This window comes from Malurus melanocephalus, unplaced genomic scaffold, assembly GCF_030028575.1.
Source record: "Malurus melanocephalus ecotype Western Australia unplaced genomic scaffold, MMel_1.1 scaffold_88, whole genome shotgun sequence".
Lineage (NCBI taxonomy): Eukaryota > Metazoa > Chordata > Aves > Passeriformes > Maluridae > Malurus > Malurus melanocephalus.
In genome coordinates, this window is record NW_026623320.1 from 1,500,248 (window position 1) to 1,518,845 (window position 18,598).

Consider the following 18,598-nt stretch of genomic DNA (forward strand, 5'->3'; position numbering starts at 1 on the left):
TAAGGGAAGAAGTCACTGATAAGAGGGGTTGGGGGTGGAGAAGGAGGGAAGTTGCTGTTCATTATTTTTTAAGCTATACTCGCTCCCTCCCCTACTTAAATTGAAAAAAAAAAAAAAAAGAGTTGTTGCTGATGTCATCAAAGTGCTAACATTAATCACTCACAGCATCACTGGTCTACACACAAGAGTATATAACAGGGATCCTCAGGCAGCCTACTGCCAAGAGGAGGCAAGCAAGAGAGGGGGGAAAAGACATTCTTTTTTTCTCCTGTGTGGTCTTTGAAAAGCAAGGCAACAGCATCTTTAGACAAGATGTGCTCTTGCATCAATTTAAGTGAAAGAGACAAAGAAACCATGCCACCAGCAGCATCGGAGAAAAAACCTGAAATCACCGAGCAATGAGAATTCAGTCCAGACACTCTGAGGAGAAGAAAAAGCAAACTGGCAAACAGAGATCAGTCAGGAAATACTTCATGTAGAAAGGGATACAAAAAATTTGATGTTTGTAACATTTTCACAGCAGAATCACCGTAAAGAAATTCTGTCCCGGAATTTCCATCAGGGAGTGACGGTAAGTACTGACTTATGATCCATAAAACATCAGATGGCTTTTCCAAACATTTGCGTGTCAGTAACTGTGCATTTTCTAATAACTGATGTTTTGTAAAAATAGAAATGCATTATTGCTATTTAATTATAATTCCAACATTCTACTTAAAAAATGCTATGAGCATTAAACTGTTGAAACTTGTTTCTAGGCTGTTTCTAGGAAGTGTTCTATAAAAAATATATTATAATTTTAAGTAATAGGGATCCACCAGCTAAAGAGAAAGTAACTGAGAAAGTAAAWCCTCTGATCTCACTAATGCACCCTATTTTAATATCTGCAGTAGTTGGGTAGATGCCAAAATGTGTCTGTTTGATAGGTTTTATCTGATAGCAAACTCAGTTCCTTTATATTGTAGCTCTGTTAAAAAGGGTGCACTTGCCACACAATTAAAGAGCAGCATCTACCCAGATCAGTCATACCCATGGTTTTACACTGCAATGAAAATAAACATATTTTTYTTCCCACTTCCCAGGAAGTATAATCCAAGCCTTGAGCAACAATTTTCATACATAAACAGGCACAGGATTCTTGCTATTAATGTAATGTCACCGTCTAAATTCCATTAAAATAATATGCATTTTCCCAGTCTCCTATCTAATACAAAAGACAAGTATTACAGAATAATTTCAGAATATGTTATGAGCAAATCTTACAAACTTTCTTCCTCAGAAGAATTTTCAATAATTAATTGTTGTTTATCTACAAAATGCAACATTTTAAACCTGACCTTAAAAGAAAAAAAATTATAGTTGATTTTCGTAACAAAGTCATAAACAATGAAACACAGTGTTATTGTCAYGGGCATTTACAGTCATTAAAAAAGTGAGAAACTTTCAAAGTGTAAAAAAACTTCCATGAGTGCCACTGAAAACTGATGATTAAAATAAGAAATAAGATTAAATTGCTGAGGTAAGCTCTTTTTCAAAAGTTACCACCACAACAGTAAAAGCATCAAACCCAAGCAAAAAAAAATTAAAATACCCACTGGTTGTTTTTATGTATTCTTTACTAGATGTGTTTAGAAAAYTGCAGAAATTAGATGTTTTCATTTCACTATTTACTGTGGTAACACACACAGAGAATCTCAAAATACTGGCAGATTTTCTAATTTGAATTGAGGATGAGGAGCAGTATAAATTCAGGACAGACGAACCACACGATTACATAAAATCACTCTGAACAGCAAAGAGTATTAGTAATTTTTTTAAATCCCCACTATTTATCCAAAAGGTAGGCTACAGTGAAAGCTGCATTTCACTCAGCTTAACTTGAGAAAAGGTTTTCCACCAGGCTGAATAGCACCARGACTAAATATTTTGATGCTGATACCACCAATGTATGGCGTTCACTGCCACTGCCGCAGTGTAGCTGCAATGGCTACAGATGTGCAACTCATCAGCAAAGCATGGAGAATATCAYAGATTCACACAGCAGTTGGGGTCAGAAGGGACCTTAAAGATTGTCTTGTTTCAGCACCCCTGCCAAAGGCAGGGACACCTTCCACAGCTTCTCTGGGCAACCCATGCCAGCGCCTCACTGCTCTCACAGTAAAGAATTTCTCCCTAATATCTAGTTTAAATATACCCTCTTTCAGTTTAAAGTAATTCCTTGTTGTCCTATCACTATCTGCCTGTGTAAAATGTCCCTCTCCAGCTGCATTATCAGTCCCCTTTAGGTACTGGAAGGTGCTGTATGATCTTCTGGGAGTCTCCTCTTCTCCAGGCTGAACAGCCCCAACTCYCTCAGCCTGTTTTCACATGTTCGAATGTGTACTTGTGACTAAGAAACTAACGCAAGGTATTGGAGACAAAATAATACCTGGTCATGTCTCCACATACTATTTTGGTTTTCAATTGATTGTGACTGGCAAAAATAAAAACTTGTGGGTGGTTAGAGGCATTTATCACTCAATAGCCACTCCTGCCAACCCCACTCTTGCTACTTAACAAAAAATGCAAGATATTCAGACTAGAGAAAAAAGCAACTGTTGCAATTTTTTACAATCACCTAGGGAAAAAAAAAAGTGAAAGGAAATGATTCCCCAATTGCAAATTTTGCAGAAATTAATCATCTCTTAAGATACAGCTGGTCACTTTTACAGGCAGCAGCTCTGGTTGAATTTCTCTAAGTTTATGTTTATCCTTTCACTTGGAAGAGAAATACCCCAAACTTTATGAACTTTCATTCCCATTTTTATACTGCAATACCAAAGATGAGAGCATATTTTCCTAATGAACTCCATTCCTACATTACAGAACACTGTGACTGAGATCCACACAACATTCCTCAGTGCGGCAGCTTCTCAATTACCTCCTGCAAACACCTTCCCTTTCCACAGGGAGATCAGCATCAAGAGTAAAAAACATCCGAGCAACATCCTGATGGGAATAACCGTCCAAAACATCACCGGAAACACGGCAATGGTAATTTGGCCRAAAATGGCCGGCTGCGTGGACAGCTTTTACAGCATCATGTACCACCCTAACTGGAACAGCATGCTATCCAGCTACTCCAGAAAGAGCTTCCAGAAGGAAGAGAGGGTGCCCACYACTCGCTCCTCCTTTGTTGTTGAGAACCTGACTCCCCTCACGACGTACATCATGTGCGTGACCTGCCAGTCCGCAAACCCCTCCAGYGACCAGTGCAGAGTTTTTAACACCCTGGAACGAGACCCGGCATCTGCGAGCAACACCAAGAAGGAGCTGGCACTGGGCATCTGGCTCACCAGCAGCGTGCTGCTGCTCATCATCGCTGCAGTGCTGCTCTACGGCTGCCTGCACCTCCTGTGCCGCAGGCGACGCGAGCGCTTGCAGGAGCACAACGGGAGCTCCAAACAAGAGCACRGGGAGCCATGGACCAAAAGCATGGTGTACGCCTCGGAGGAGTCAGAGGAGTCCAGCAGGCACAGCCAACAGACACGGGACACTGAGGAAAAGCATCTGAGTGGCWTCCAGCTGGCCACAATCATAGAGAATCCCTCAGTGTGCAATGAGCCAGTCCTGCCATCTTCTAAAAGTCGGGAATGTGTCCCAGTAACAGGACAGTGCTCTCCTATAAATTAGWAACCTTTGGGAGCGAGAAGATTTTTGCCACGTACAGTACCCTGACTACTTCAAACACACCACATGCACTGGTGGTGGTCACAACAGGGAGCTCTGATTGCTCACTGCAGCACTCCTGGCTGTACTTCTGATGTCRCACTCCTTTCCAGCAGCCTGTAGGCATCCAGAGGTACTCAGAGGCAGCGGTTCACCTGCCCAAGAAGTGAGCATTTCAGCCACCCTCCATTATTCAAACATGAAGCATGTAGCAAGTAATTGGTTTACATTTCAAGGGGAGTTTTTCATTGTTTTTCTTTAGTCTAAAACACCAAACAAATATAAAAAGTAATCAAAAATGACCAAGAWTTTTTTTTTAACTAGCATGAGTAAAACTGAGTAGAAGTTTTCAGATGGCAACCCAGACTGCTACACTATAGGCAACTGGAACATACCCACAGAGTGCAGTGGTTTGCCAGCGTGAGTTTTATCCTGACAATCCCAACTGCTCTCTGCACCACACACTACAAGCTACTACACTCAGACTACACACTTTGCTGCCCATGGTGTTGTGCAAAGCTCCCACCTGCACTGAGGTCAGGCTTGGAACGTAAGATGAACTCACCAGGATTTTATATCATCCTCTCCTCTGTCTTATTTTCCCTTGGTCTAAATACATGCAAGATACTGACTTTGTAAGGATGCTTCTAATTAAGGAAATATCCTGGGTTATCACATTTTGCATTCTTCTGCTCCCACCACAAGCTACCTTCTGCTCCASTGACTCCATGCAGAGGAAATGGAATTCAGAGATGCAGTTCCTGGCCCTTCCTTTTCTCTTTCCCTTTCAGTTTTAATGATAACACACATTAATCAGCTGCAAATTTCTTTCCCATTGACAGTACATTCTGTGTAATGAAGGGGGACAAAATAATAAAAACATGCCAAAATGCATTTTATTTTCATAACATGAAAACCTGCCGATCATCTCACTCTGCCTTGAGCTTCATGGCAAAGTGCCAAGGTCCTTCGGACAGAAATCTGTTCACCCTCCCAACATGACAAGTGTTGTCTGATTTACATGTATAAGTCACCCTGTTTTAAACCTCTTAAGTGCATTTGTGTTCCACAAAAACATAATAAATTTTGGTATTGCTGTATATTATGCCTAAAAGACAAAGGTGCACTGTGACTGCAGGCACTTCATTGCGATTGGTATGTATGTGTGAAGTCAGCTCTCACTGACACGGCTCGAGAACTGCTGGCAGGGCTGCTGCCATCCCTCTCCACTGGGCCCTGGAATATAAGGGGGTGTACAATTTTGGCAAGAGAGCTCCCCATGAATATCTCACAGCAGGTAGCGGATCTCTTCAGCTACTCTATTTTGACAACAATTCCCACGACTTGTGAAATGCATCAACTCGCCGAGTGCTGGGAAGAAGCTGGCATAAGTGTGATGAATCTTCTTTACTTTTTTTTTGGACTAGGATAAGCATGACACACAGAACTGTTTGCTGAATGGGGGCGAGTATGACTTCTAGAAAACACTTCAAAAGGCATTTTTATTGTGTGAAGTTAGCAATAATGTGTTCTCCACCTKCTACTGAGCACCTCCTCCAGCTGACATGTTTTCCTTTGTCTTGCACGTCAGTCTCAAATAAACTGTGAGAATAACAGTTCACTGCTGTTTCAAATGATGGTCTTACACAAAATAGGCACTGAAAAACCCTTGTCAGAGCATGAAGCTAACACAMCAGGTTTACTGCCAAAATAGGGGGGCCTGGCTAGTGAGGACAGAAAAAATGCTTTAAAATTATCTTGTAATCAAATTAAGATTAACTGATTAGCTTTTCATCAGAAAAAGATGATTTTACATGTTAAAGGGATGAAGCCAAGGGACAGTCAATCTCAAGCAGTCAATCTCTGCCAACAACCTGGGCCCTTGAAAACCTGTTAAATTGTCTGCACGTCCATTTCTTTATGTGGGTTTTATGGCAGTCCAATTCATATATTTACACACATTTATTTTATATACACATGCACATACMCTACTGAGAACAAGGAGCAGTTCAGTCTTAAAGCAATTTTGAGGCAATTCACCGACTGAATTCTGTACACAAACATACATATCCAAAAGACRTGTCTATATCCGACTGAGAAGGCAAAGAGCTACCATGGAAGTRCTCCCCAAGGGATTTACCTCCTCTAAATATAAAACCATTCCACCCACAGAGTTTACTGTGCACTACTAAGATAACATTTATATCATCTCACAAGCAATGGACCATCTCGCACCTGCTGCAAACAAGCAGCTCCTGCAGAGTGTCATCTGTTTTCTGCTCTAGTTTTGAAGAACTCATGTCATCATATGATCACAGAGCTACATCATTCTTTGTTTCTTGCTGAGAAAATTTTATTACAGATTCATTCAGGTTCATTCTGGCAATTCTGTATTAGATTTGGTAATTCACCATCCAGTTTTAACAGTCATCTAATAAGGGGCAAACATTCCAAGGGATTAGCAAACTGATAACAAGCTGCAACATAGTGCAAGCTCATTTTAATTTGTGTACCAGCACTAGATAAARACCATTATATTCACATTGAGAAGAYATGCCTTTTACAGAAGACAAATGATTAGCATCTACAAGATACCGGACACATAGAAACGCATATTCAGATGCTAAAGAGAATGTTGCTACAACAGTCTACACTATATATTAAGGCACATTAATATAGACTAGATGCTTTGATCCATTTAGAAATATGTGACCACTTYGAGATACAAACAAAAAATTTCTTGAGTTACTCTTAAACAAGGCAGAGTGCTCATGCAAAGTTTCTGCACAGAAAGAGTTTAGCCATTATAGTGCAATACACATGTCAGTCTATATATGCATAAGTAGTCAAAATACTCTTGATTTGACCTAAATAAATGCCATGCATTGCTAAGAAGAAAAAAAATGTAAAACCTCAAGCCCAAACATGACAAAAAAATCCCAAAACAACCAGCAACGAAATAGATCAGTAAGGAAAAGTCACATTTCTTGGCTATAAAAGCAATGCAAGGTGCTTATTTGAATATCTTAAATTGTTCAAGAACTCAAACAAAATTWAAAAAAAAACAAAAAACYACAGCTACTCCATATTTCATTATTATCCAGTCAGGAGGCAATTCAGTAACGTAACTGTTAAGGACATAAAGAAGGATGTGTTCTGTAACAAGCCTGGCTATGGACTACATGGAATAATATCATGCAATCATATCACAMGCTTCAATGTGCAGCCTCTATCAGGTAAGAATTCCTATCTGTTACAGGCTATATAGAGTAGAAATGCTAAAAACTCCATTCAGATAGCCTCAATTTCAAAATACATTAGATCCAAGAATAAAAATGTGCACTTGTTAAAATTTAAAACTACAGAGAGTCATGAGTATTTTCTAATATAGGCCTACTTAGTTATGAAATTTGCCCCAGAAGTGCAAGAAAGACCCCCCCTTGATTGCTGCTGCTCMTAGAAAAGCAATCAAGAATTCTGAAAATGTATAGCTCTTGGAGTGAAGATTATTAAATTCATTTTAATAATGTAACCTGACTGATAAAAAAAAGTGTTACCCAGTTAATCTTCTGTCACTCACCCCACTGTATCATCATTTAGATAAATTAAGTTAGCAATCTCTATGAAATTCAGTCGGGTTTTTGCTCTACACTGCATCTGGTCAGTTCCTAAAATAGTAAGGAGCACAATAATTCTAACATAAGAAAAACCCACTTTCCTATAATTTACTGTTCCCTGTTGGAGAACAATTAYACAAAACACTATTCACAGGACCAGACACTCAGCCACACATTAAGACATGTGAATCCTTTTCCACCTCCTYTACATTTTAAAAGCAAGAAAGTTTTACAATTGCAGCAGATATTTTAGGACTGAAATTTGTGACTCCTGAGGTATCTCTTCAGCTCTCAAAACCTAGATTAATTGCAGTTGAAACTCCATATAACTTCAATATGATGTGCAAAAAATAACAGCAAGACAAGGACTAATTATGTTCATGTTTATGTAAGAGGTATATATTGAAAGTAACCTGCCACAACACTTGTAGCACACTTGTATAAATTAGACATATAGTTGAGTAYATATTTTCAATAATTTTAAATAATAATAAACAATTTTTAAGCTTTTTTATTATCCATCCTCTAATTTAATCCTTATATTTTCATTTATTTTCTCCATACTTCAATTTGMCACCCTGATACTCAAGAAAACAAAATTTAGAGTGACACCTTGTTATACAGTCTCAAATGATTTGCTAAAGATATCATTGCTGGTTTTTMCTGCTGTTTGAAGTAGATCAATATTTCTGACTAGATATTAAAAATGCTAATGTATGCTAATGCACCATGTCTTCAACTGTCATTAAGACTCACGTAATAATTCTGAAGAATAAGAACACGAATCTGCAGTGATCAGGCAGAACAATTCTATCACCCCTGAGCACAGCACTGGTCCTGTGAATACAGGCTAGCTTTCCTCACTTGGAGAGCCCACAGCTGTTCTCTTGTGCCAAGTACTCTTCCYACTTGTCACTCACATAAGCTCCTTTCAAGTCTCAGTATTGGGGATTGCCATAAGGCACCAAGTATGTGACTGCACATCGTGTACACTTCTATTGAAAACTTGCATAAACCTTTCCAGCCCTCCTAACTGCAAAGCAAGCAACTGGGTGCCAATACAGAAGGTGAGATGGCCGGGACACCAAGCTTGTCCCAATGAGTTCGAGGTTCTTGGGTTGTAGATGCCAAAGAAACACCACATTTTTAAAAAAAAACATAATTGAAGTTGTTTGGTATCTGATCGTTTAAGATAAACAGATTCCACCTTCCTCTGAAGTCAGATAACATCTGAAGCAGGTTTTTCTATCTATTCCCTTTTCTTCCATCATCAGAGTCTTCATCACTGTAACAAASGAGAGCTGTACCCAAGATGGCCTCTTGTTCTCACGTCACCAGATGAGTAATTAATCTTTACTTTGARTCAGCTCTGCCACTATAAGCAACTGAACAATGCAAGATAATTGAGAGAAGGGCTTATTTTTAGCTTTGGCAGATAAGAGTARCTATCAGACTAACTACTTGCACTTTAGCTGAAAGATATGGTGAGCTTCACAGCAAAGTCTGAAAAAAGTGTATGTTCAATTTAAAATACACACAAAATGTATTTCAGTCCATTTCTAATAACTTCCATATACTGTAGTTTCTGTAATTAAAAAATATACCTTTAAGCATTAGCAAACCATAAAGATAAAGGGAATTAAATCYAACCTTTGATCCATAGAGATACTGTGGCTGTGCATTAGGCTGCTTATCCCGCTGAAATTCCTGAGAAAATGGTAGCACGGTCCGAACAAATCTATGTAACAAACAAAAACAAGAATTCATTATTTTTACTTAGATTAGCAGGTGTGCATCTAAATGCACCCTACACTGTATAAGATTGCTTCTGTCTGCATATAAAATCAGAGCCAGACCAGCAGTTTTTCAACCCCAATAAAAACTGGGGAAGCACACAGTCTGCATTGCCCAAAAGCATGGACATAAATCAGTTCAATAGTTACTCCTTTTCCCACGGTGTRCAGGGTCCCAAAATATTCTTCACCTGTACTCTAGTCCAGGCCAGCAAATAGAGAAGTAACTAACAAAGTAGCAGTAGTCCTCACAAGGAGTAAGGAAACTCTTTCTGCTTGCAAAATTAAGTCCTTGAGAAAGACCTACACCTTCAAAGAAGAACATGACATTTCTGTTTAATGCATTGGAGCTTTTTCTCCCAAAATTCACATCAGGAGAAATATGTTAGAATTGTTACCTTTAGAAAAATTCAYGAGGAAGGGTATAATCCTGGCAGCAAAGACATGTTTCAAAAGTTTGATCATACTTGAGTGTGAGCATGAACCAATACAAATCACGTTTAGCTTTACATTTGTATACAGTTAAGAGGATGGCAAGAGAACCACAAAGATATGGAGCACTGCCTGAGACAGGATCAGCCAGGACACTCACAACTCACACTGGTCTGAAGGACCCCTCCCAAGCCCACCTGTGAGCAAGCAGCACAGATTTTGCTGCAATATTCCCTGTTAACTGTGTGTAACACACATTTGGCAGCACCGCAGTTTTAGTGCAGGAAGAAGTTAATCAATACCTTCTACAACACTGGAAAATCATTGGGGGATATGTTTATGAGTTGGAAGGCTACTTTATTTTTTACCTTGATTAAAAAGTATTTCTTGATAAATGGTGCAAAGCTGCACATGGGAAAATGGCAGAGAGAAAACGGCCATTTAAGAAGTGCACATCAAATGGTTGTATAATATCAGGCTGGCTTGAGTGATAACTGAGCAAAATAAATCTATCTAGGATAATGCTTCAGGAAAGGAAACTTGTCTTACATTGTAATGTCATAAGAGATAATTGTATCTTGATCATTTTTTCTTTATAGTATTTACATTTAATCAGCACACAAAATTAATTATTCATTAGTTCTTCCTACAAAGAACACAAACATTCTATTTTTAATACACCCATCTTCTAGCTAAAAACAAAAACAGCTATGCTAATCAAAAATTGCTTCACCCAGACAGATATAAATTGCACCATGTTGCTTATAATTATTTCCACTGTRTTTTAYTTCTGAATCATTCTTGTGAGATCTGTAACTTCAGAACAATGTTATGTGCAATTTTTAACCTKCTCAAAAATAAGTACAGCTTCTTGTTCATACATAGTTTAGCCAATCTTCCAAAAAATACTTGTACTTGCTGTGGTCCAGAAATGGTTTGCATTTAGAGCTTTTGAAGGAAAATAATATCATTTATATTATTTTTGATACTATATATATTATTTAAATCTCTTTACATATATATTTCCTCAGTTTACAAGTTTCTTCCTGTCTCTCTCACCAACACAGAAACTGAAAACTCTCTTTTGAGAGAGATTACTTGAATCTGTATTCTGCAGATAGTACATTAATGAATTTACGAGAGATGATGYAAACATTTGATGGAATTCAAAGTAATCTGAACACAAAACAGTCACAGAGATTACTCTATTCACCTTTTTTTTTTTTCTCCAAATCCCATTCCTTTTTAAACTGGCATCAATTTTCAAGCCCTAAGAGAATCTCTAAAATGAAATCATAAGAGATACCACGTCATTTGAGATAAGACTGGGTTTCAGTGTGCAGATGTATTTGGCAAGAGCAGATTTGTTACCACTAAATTAAAACACTCACAAGGAAAAGTGTTTCAAAGTGTGAGTGCCTCCCTTGACTCTGTAAACTGTAACTATAAATCTTAGACTTTTCAAAAAGGTATCATGTATGTGTGCATCATTCAAAAGTGTGCATCACTCTAGAAGGTATGTGACTAATCCCAACACATCATTCAGGTATTAGAAATTTATTCCCTCAAAACTAAGCATGATACGAAAACTTTACTGTTCAGCATCATCTACTGTTCTTCAAACTTTTTCAATGTGCATGCGTATGTGCTTTCTTTCTGACATTCTGCTGGTTGGCTTCCTTCCTGCTACTCCTCCAAGAAAGAGAAACATCTCTTTGAAGGACTGAAGCTCTTTGACTGTCAAAGCTAAGGCTAAGTAAATTTTTACTTTCTCCCAGATACTGACTGGATGCAGATTTCAACATGCTCCAAGATAATCAGTTTCATTTTTAATCAGTGTTGATGATCTCACAGCAATTTATCCATTTTAATCAGCACAGGTTGTAAGCTGTCAAAGCAGATTAAGCAGATGAAAAGCCTTCTGGCTTACCAAAGCTTTGCAAGTGATTGCTAGAGGACAACATGAGCCCCTAAAGTAAGTATTTTAGGGATCAAATAATTTAATATTTTTTTTTTTTTGTGATGCCTACGAGGAAGGAGTGAGCACTTCACAAACTAACCTAAATGATTCCATGATTTTAATTACTGCCATTWATTTAAGGAGCTATCTGAAAGAGATCATTTTGCTCAATAAGCCTGCTGCCTTGCGACCGCAGGCACCAGGTCAGACAAATCTCATTCATAAACTTTCACAGCTTCATCTCAGAAGTGATAAGATATCACAATCTTCCTTTCCTGCTCCTACAGGAAGTGTTCCTCTGCACTTCCCTGTCTAATTGGTGTGAACAGTTTTAACTTCCAGCATTCTCTAAYTAGTTTGTCCTGTCTACCAGAAATAAGGGTAGCCCTACACCTCCTCTCAGTGAACACTAGATCTGATTCACCCTTCTTCAATACGGATGTCAAGTCGAAGAGAACAGAGGAAACAGCAGGGAAAATAGAGAGTAACAGATCTGCCAATCCATTGCTGCCATTTTTCATTTTGGCAGAAAGACTGAGTTTGGTTCTTTGTGTTTTTAGGAGGGGAGAGGTAGTTGACTATAGTCACCCCTRCTTTGCATAAGTCTGTACCCCTGCACCATTTGGCTCTTTGTAACAGAAGCTAGGTGGTTTTCACTGCCACTTTTCAGGTTTGCTCCAGCAGTTTCTGAAAGGGCTGAAAATTTTTCTGAACTGTGACTGTCAGAGTATATGCAACACAAGAAGACACAGCTGTTCTCTTGTGAAAACCAGTCTCAAAAGCATTACAAGGGAGAGCTTCCAAAAGGAAGCAGGAAAGGCAGGCAGGAAGAGTGAAAAATAAAAAGCTGGTCTTTTTGTTCCTTCTGTGACAAATCTGTACCCTTGGAAGAAACATGTCATACTGCATTTGGAAGAGTACTATACACATGAATTTGTACCAGAGAACACAGATTTGGGTAATGTGTTAGAGATGGAGCTAGTAGTTTGACTACTGCCTCCAAAAGCTTGTATGATTTGTGTCAAGAAAGCACAGAAAATCTTCAATTCAAATAAATACAAGGCTGTCTCACACTTGCTCCTCTGTTAGTCCTTAATACAAAACAAGCTGTCAAGGAAGGAAAAGACCAGCTTAGAAATAGTAAAGAAAATAAGGCAGAAAAGGAAGAGTGAACAAAGGAACAAAGGATAAAAATGAGGAAGTTGAGTCATTTGAGTCCTCTGGACAGTCCTAGACCTCCTAGCTTCACAAGGATAAACAAGAATGAAAAAGTACAGATGCAGACCTAAGCATGACCAGTATTGCTGGTGTGTAAAGACTTTTGGCTTGAAAGGTCATGCAGCTGGAGGCCAGCAGGAGAGAGAGCTCTTGAAAAACAATCCCAGGCAGCACAGAAAAGACAAGTGGGAAATGGCTGTTTATGGTCACTTTCAGTAAAAATACTGGTGGACAATAGCTAGAGAGCATCTCAAAAGAGATGCATCACAAGCTTCCCTGCAGACTCTCCATTGGAGTGTAATGAATGCCAAAGCCTCACACAGCTTTATAAAAGGGACAGGATAGAACAGTGGTGAAAAATAAATACCCCTGTCAAGGGCCACATATGAGCTAACATCACACCWTTTTTGTTTTACAGAAACGCCTAATCTTTGCTAGAGGCTGGCACATTTCCTGGGAGAATAATCACCTCAAGCCTCCCTTGTTTTCATATTCAGCCCCTTTATGGCTGCTGACAGCATCAGGACACGGGACTAGGGACAACTTTGACCTCACCTGCATTTCGTATGCCTGTGCACTATCCAAAGGTTTGTTTTCTTTCTTTCATGATGGTCAACCGGTGGATTAAAATCACCCTTGGATTTCACTGCTAAGGCCCATCTGCAGAGGTCCCCACACTCATCTCCTCATTCCTTCTCCACAAACTGTTGTCCCTGAGTTAGTGCAGCTGGCCAGCATTAATGAAACCAAATTTCAGATAAGYGGCAACTCCAATTATTAAATTGCTAAATCTTTTCATAGCAGCRTCACTCTTTAATCTCAGTACATAACCAGATATAAAAAAAAAACTATTAAGTCCCAAATAATTACACGTRCAATGTGTTTCAGCACTTCTGCATAAGACCCTCAGCTTTTGAACTAAACCTGCAGGGTTTCTGAACAGCTGAACTTTTTCACAGATATATGAAATTACCACGTTCAAGCATTCTTGGGAAAAGAGCTTCAAAAGATACTGGAAACCAGTTAATCTGACCAAAACACTAATTTTAAAAGAAGAACCATTACACCAAGCTGTCAAAAGACAAGCCACTGGTCTGACACATTTTCTGGGAGCTTTGCCTCCAGCCCCCTCACACCACCAAGTAACCTCTCTGCTTTTCATCATGATTATTTCTCTTTCTTCCAGCCTTTCATTGCTACTTCTCTTCCCTTGTTTACACGTAGCCTTCATGCAAGACATTWCMTATCAAGAGTCAAGCATTAAAGCAGCAGCTCTCACACAGCTCCTCACTGTGCACCTCTGTGCTTGCACTCAATAACCTGTACAGCTGAATGCACAGAGAGTTCATCAATTTAAAGCCCATRCTAACAGCAAGGCTGTAACAGACATAATGAATGTGCTTAAGGACTATAAAAAGGTTAAAAACTTCCTGTTCCCTCTCTCACCAAAAATATCAAAGGGCATGTGCAACACATACATTAATTCTCTCTGCCTTTGACTGAAACCAAAGCACTTCTGTGATGAAATCAGACACATGGTACACATACTGCTTAAGATCTGGCTCCCCTTAACAGCTCTTAAATTAATTATCCTGAATTAATTACCCAACAAGCTTGAGCCTAACTCAATTCTCGTGTACAGATTTTAAAAACAGACTGGTTTTACAGGAATGGTGCTACAGGATGCTGCTAACGTCCTTTGGCACCCCACACTCCCTTCCCAAGTGTTGTGGTCTGCAGTACATCAGCCCTTTTAGCCAGGATGAAAACAAACTAAACTGCATRAGAGCTAATGAATATCTTTCAATAACAGTGGACAGGTGAAGGAGCAGAATTTCATCAAGATTTCTCTCAATATTATGCTTATGTGATTTTTCATACAGCACACTGAATATTCCAGTATCAATCACATACATCAATTGCACAGTAGCTTCCTTAGGAAATACATTCGATTTTCCTGTGCAAGCAGATTCCTGTAACAGAAGTTTCTCGGGTAAAACTTAATCACAAAAAAAAACACTCTTTTTTTTTTTTCTTTGCAGACAGAATCTTGGATCTAAAATACAACATAACCATCACAGAACATGTCAGACAAGGAAAGCTCTCCAAGGAGACAGTGAAAGATGAGAACAGGCTTCCTCCTCTTCCCACAGCTCAATATTCACTATCACTTTACTGTCACTTCACGAGGCTTTAACCAAAACCTGAGTAAAGACTAAAAGTAACACAAAACCTAAAAACAGCACATAAGCAGGAAGCCCAGATATGCAAAATCTTAAGCACTGTGCCTTCCCCCTCACTCAAACCTTAGATCCTACCTTCCGCTTTCTATTTCCATTACTCACTCTCCTTAAAAGCTGCAACTGCAGTTACAGTGAACATTGAACTTTTCCTTTCTCCAGGAAACAATCTTTTTCCTCACATTAACACAGAACCGGGAATACAATTTTATTTGTCATCTCACAGTWGAAGATTTTGTTTCAAATATCTTCCTGATACACACTTTGCAGTGCTTTTGGACACACTCTATTTTCCAGCATATTATAACTACGTCATCAAAATGTCAGAATTTGGATGCTGTGGTTACATTTGTCTTCTATTGTGAACAAATAACAGRCTTTCATACATTTAACAGTACTTGGTAAAATGACTCATGCTGCTTCATTTCAAGTAAAGCATTAGAAGCAGAGAACACTGAATGAATGGAGATGGACTTGTCAGCCCTTGCTAGGAAGCAAGTTGCAGGAGGGTGCTGGAATAAGAGCTGCAAATAAAAAAAAGCTGCCTTGCTAACCTGTTAGTGGATCCATTGTAGCAGTAGTTTGGAAGGAAATCATAATTGAGTTCCCAAAAGACATGAAGAGTGATTCTKCCATAAGGGGCTGAAACATTGTGGTTGGCTTCTCTGAACATGGCATCAAAGCTGTCCAAGGTCATATATCTACTCAGAAGCTTGTGAGTCATTTTGTTTATCTCTATCAAGCCATCCAGCTCCTACRAAAAACAWGAGGRAAAAAAAGAGAATGCATTTAATAGAATGAAGAAACTGAACAAAGTACATCAACAACCTTGACGGAAGAGAAGACTAGAAAGAAGTCAAAATGAACAATTAACTCTCYGCAGCCTCTGAAGGTAAGAGCTGGAAAGAATCAGTACTCTTAGGATTTCTTAAACCTTCTGAGACTTTAAGGGCATACTGGTGCAGAAGGGTCTAAAACACAGATTTGTGCCAACTCTTCCTCCACTGGGCAAAACCTAAAACTAAAACATTTAAATGGGATCAGACATAGGCCAAAAGTCTGTATTTCCTACTTTACAAGTAATCACAGAGTAATTTCTGCTCAGCGGAGTAACTGGTGAACTAACTATTGTAGTGGTAATGTTAGGGACAACATCACATTTACCATAAATCCTTCTCATGGACTACTCCAGCGAAAGATGTACGAAGATGCACTTACAGACCAGATCAGACATTTATAAATGTTGTGAAGGTATCCACAAAATCACTGTATTATGTAGCTGCAGGCTACATAACAATATATGAGTACTGCTTTTCATAATGTTTCTCCTCTTGAAGAGGAAAAAGAAATTCCTAGTATCCTTTCTGGCAATTTCTTTAAAATAAAATAAAATAAAATAAAGTAACTCCATATCTAACATCAGACACKGAAAATACTAAACCCAAAGAACACAACTTCTCCTTCCAAAAAAATCAAGCACTGCTTTTAAAGAAAAGAAAATTAAAAAAAAATCCATTGCACTGTTGTGCAATGACCTAGTGAAAAAATGTCCAGTGGCTTTTTCTAGCTATGTATTAAACTACTGGTCATCTTCCCATAGACTGCTCTCTGATTTAAGTGCTCCATATTTCAAAGGAGTTTTAAACCTGTGAGTAACAGTTACTTCAAGAAAAAGAAAATATTATGATTGTTATTGCAGAATTAAGCCCAATTTCAGGGGCAAAAAAAAAGCTGTCTCATAAATAACGTAATTTAATTTATTTAGCTTGAAAAAGAGCAGAAATTACAGATCACTTAAGCTATTAGGATCAGTTTCTAACTGAAGAAACCAAGCAGTTGTCAATAGAAAATACTTTGCATAAAACAAAAAACCACCAAAAATACTGAACAAAACAAAACAAACAAGCAAAAAAAAAAAAAGAGGCCCATGGTAAAGGGACAACATGTTGGTTCTGTCACTCTTTAACACAAAGAATGAGAACCTTTGTCCTAAGAAACACATCATCAATGGTTTCTGTTCATCCAGCTACTAAGAAAACTCTGCACATAARGAAAAACTACATTTCAATAATTCAAAGGTTATAAAACCAACCATTCAGAAGKCAAGAGGCTCTATGGCCTCAATGTTGGATTTCTCTTCAGTAAAGAATGAAATTAAACAAAGGTAATTAACTGCATGACAAAATGTCACTGGTAAAAAACTTACTACAGAAAGACCAACAGCAAACTTTCTTGCATATTTTTTAAGTTATTTTTCATCCCAGCAGAACTAAATACGCCTGCTATTTTTCTCTCTGACTGCATACATATTTACTTGTCAAATTCATGCTGTGTGGAAATAAAATTTGGTTTTTAGCATTTTWATCAGGAAGCTAACTCAAAAGGACACCTCAAAATTGCACAGATGCTCTTCTTCCACAAGCACAAGAGAGATCTCATTCCTCCACAAAAAATTATTTTTGCCATGCTACAAAACCAAGCTGCCTGAGTAAATAAACTAATTGCGGTTCTACCAAACACAAGGCTGTTTTGTTTGGATCTGCAATTTATCCATAAGCATGGGCAGAAGTGGGTGCTTACAAAAATTTAAACGGCAACAATGCTTGCTTTCTTGTTTTCTCGTGGCTCCTAGCACATGCCTTCTCCACACTTTACTCCCAAGGCCCGTGGTTGTAGTAGGTTTTGGGTTGTTTCCATGTTCACCACAACTGCTGTGCCAGTGATGAGGCAAACCCACAACACAACACAACACAGCACAGCACAGCACAACACAACACAATACTCACCACGATGGAAGTCAAATCCTCGCTTTCGAATCGGCCGATTGCCAGCTCCATGGACCTGTACATGGCTGCCGAGATGCGCTGAGTGATCAGTCGGTTCAGGTCTATGGACCTACCAAGCAGCTGAAGGAAAACACACCATGAGGTTTTGAACTGACAGTCAGGTTACGAGACAAACTGTACAAGGACTACGAGACTCCACAGATGAACAGACTCTCACATCGTGAACTTGCATTCCAAACACACGGAAACAAAGCAGATGGACAAAATTTATAAATTCATGAGCAAATGCGGTACTACAATTTGCATCCCAACTCTCACAAAAAGAAGWAAAAGTACATGTTGCATCTACATTTAAGTATTTATATCAGCATTTTGTGTTTCCATGACATTGTGCCAACAACATACTGAACACTGGTGAATGACATTACTAGGAAGACAACGCTACCACCCATGGCATTCCTATTTGGCTCATGTTTTCTTAACTGCAACAGACATTTGCATTAAAACAGGCTCTTTTAAAGTTTTCTTCTTAATTTACGCCTTCATATGACAAAAAAAGCAGACCTCAAATGTTCGGTTACGCTACCAAGATGACAGCACATGAAGCACAAAATGAGTTTTGTCTACCTACGTAAGTCAACACCATTGGAAAGCTGCCAAGCAACTCAAATACAACATAGYGGGAGTTAACTCACTTGAACATGTCTCTGTTTCAGCAGTGTCTCGTAGCGGTTGGACTGCAGCAGCTGAATGGTTGCTCCCTGATTCTTGCATTCTGAGCGCAGCCGTTTATCCAGAAGCAGGCTATGAGGAGAGGAAGAAAATGCTTGAAGTGTATTAAACA

At 38.7% G+C, this 18,598-nt stretch overlaps 2 protein-coding genes across 3 annotated transcripts in view; one reads left to right on the top strand and one right to left on the bottom strand.

Moving 5' to 3' along the window:
- Nucleotides 1-18,598, bottom strand: part of CYFIP1 (cytoplasmic FMR1 interacting protein 1) — a 74,180-nt gene that overhangs the window by 19,872 nt on the left and 35,710 nt on the right. For both annotated transcript variants that reach the window (XM_057368098.1, XM_057368097.1), the window contains 4 exon segments: nucleotides 8,976-9,063; nucleotides 15,523-15,722; nucleotides 17,755-17,874; nucleotides 18,450-18,558. In XM_057368098.1, the coding sequence (XP_057224081.1) occupies nucleotides 8,976-9,063; nucleotides 15,523-15,722; nucleotides 17,755-17,874; nucleotides 18,450-18,558 (517 nt within the window).
- LOC130574725 (fibronectin type III domain-containing protein 9-like) lies at nucleotides 237-5,318 on the top strand. Its single transcript, XM_057368101.1, has 2 exons — nucleotides 237-571; nucleotides 2,866-5,318. Exons 1-2 carry the CDS (start codon nucleotides 500-502, stop codon nucleotides 3,670-3,672), a joined length of 879 nt encoding a protein of 292 aa, XP_057224084.1. The 5' UTR covers nucleotides 237-499; the 3' UTR covers nucleotides 3,673-5,318.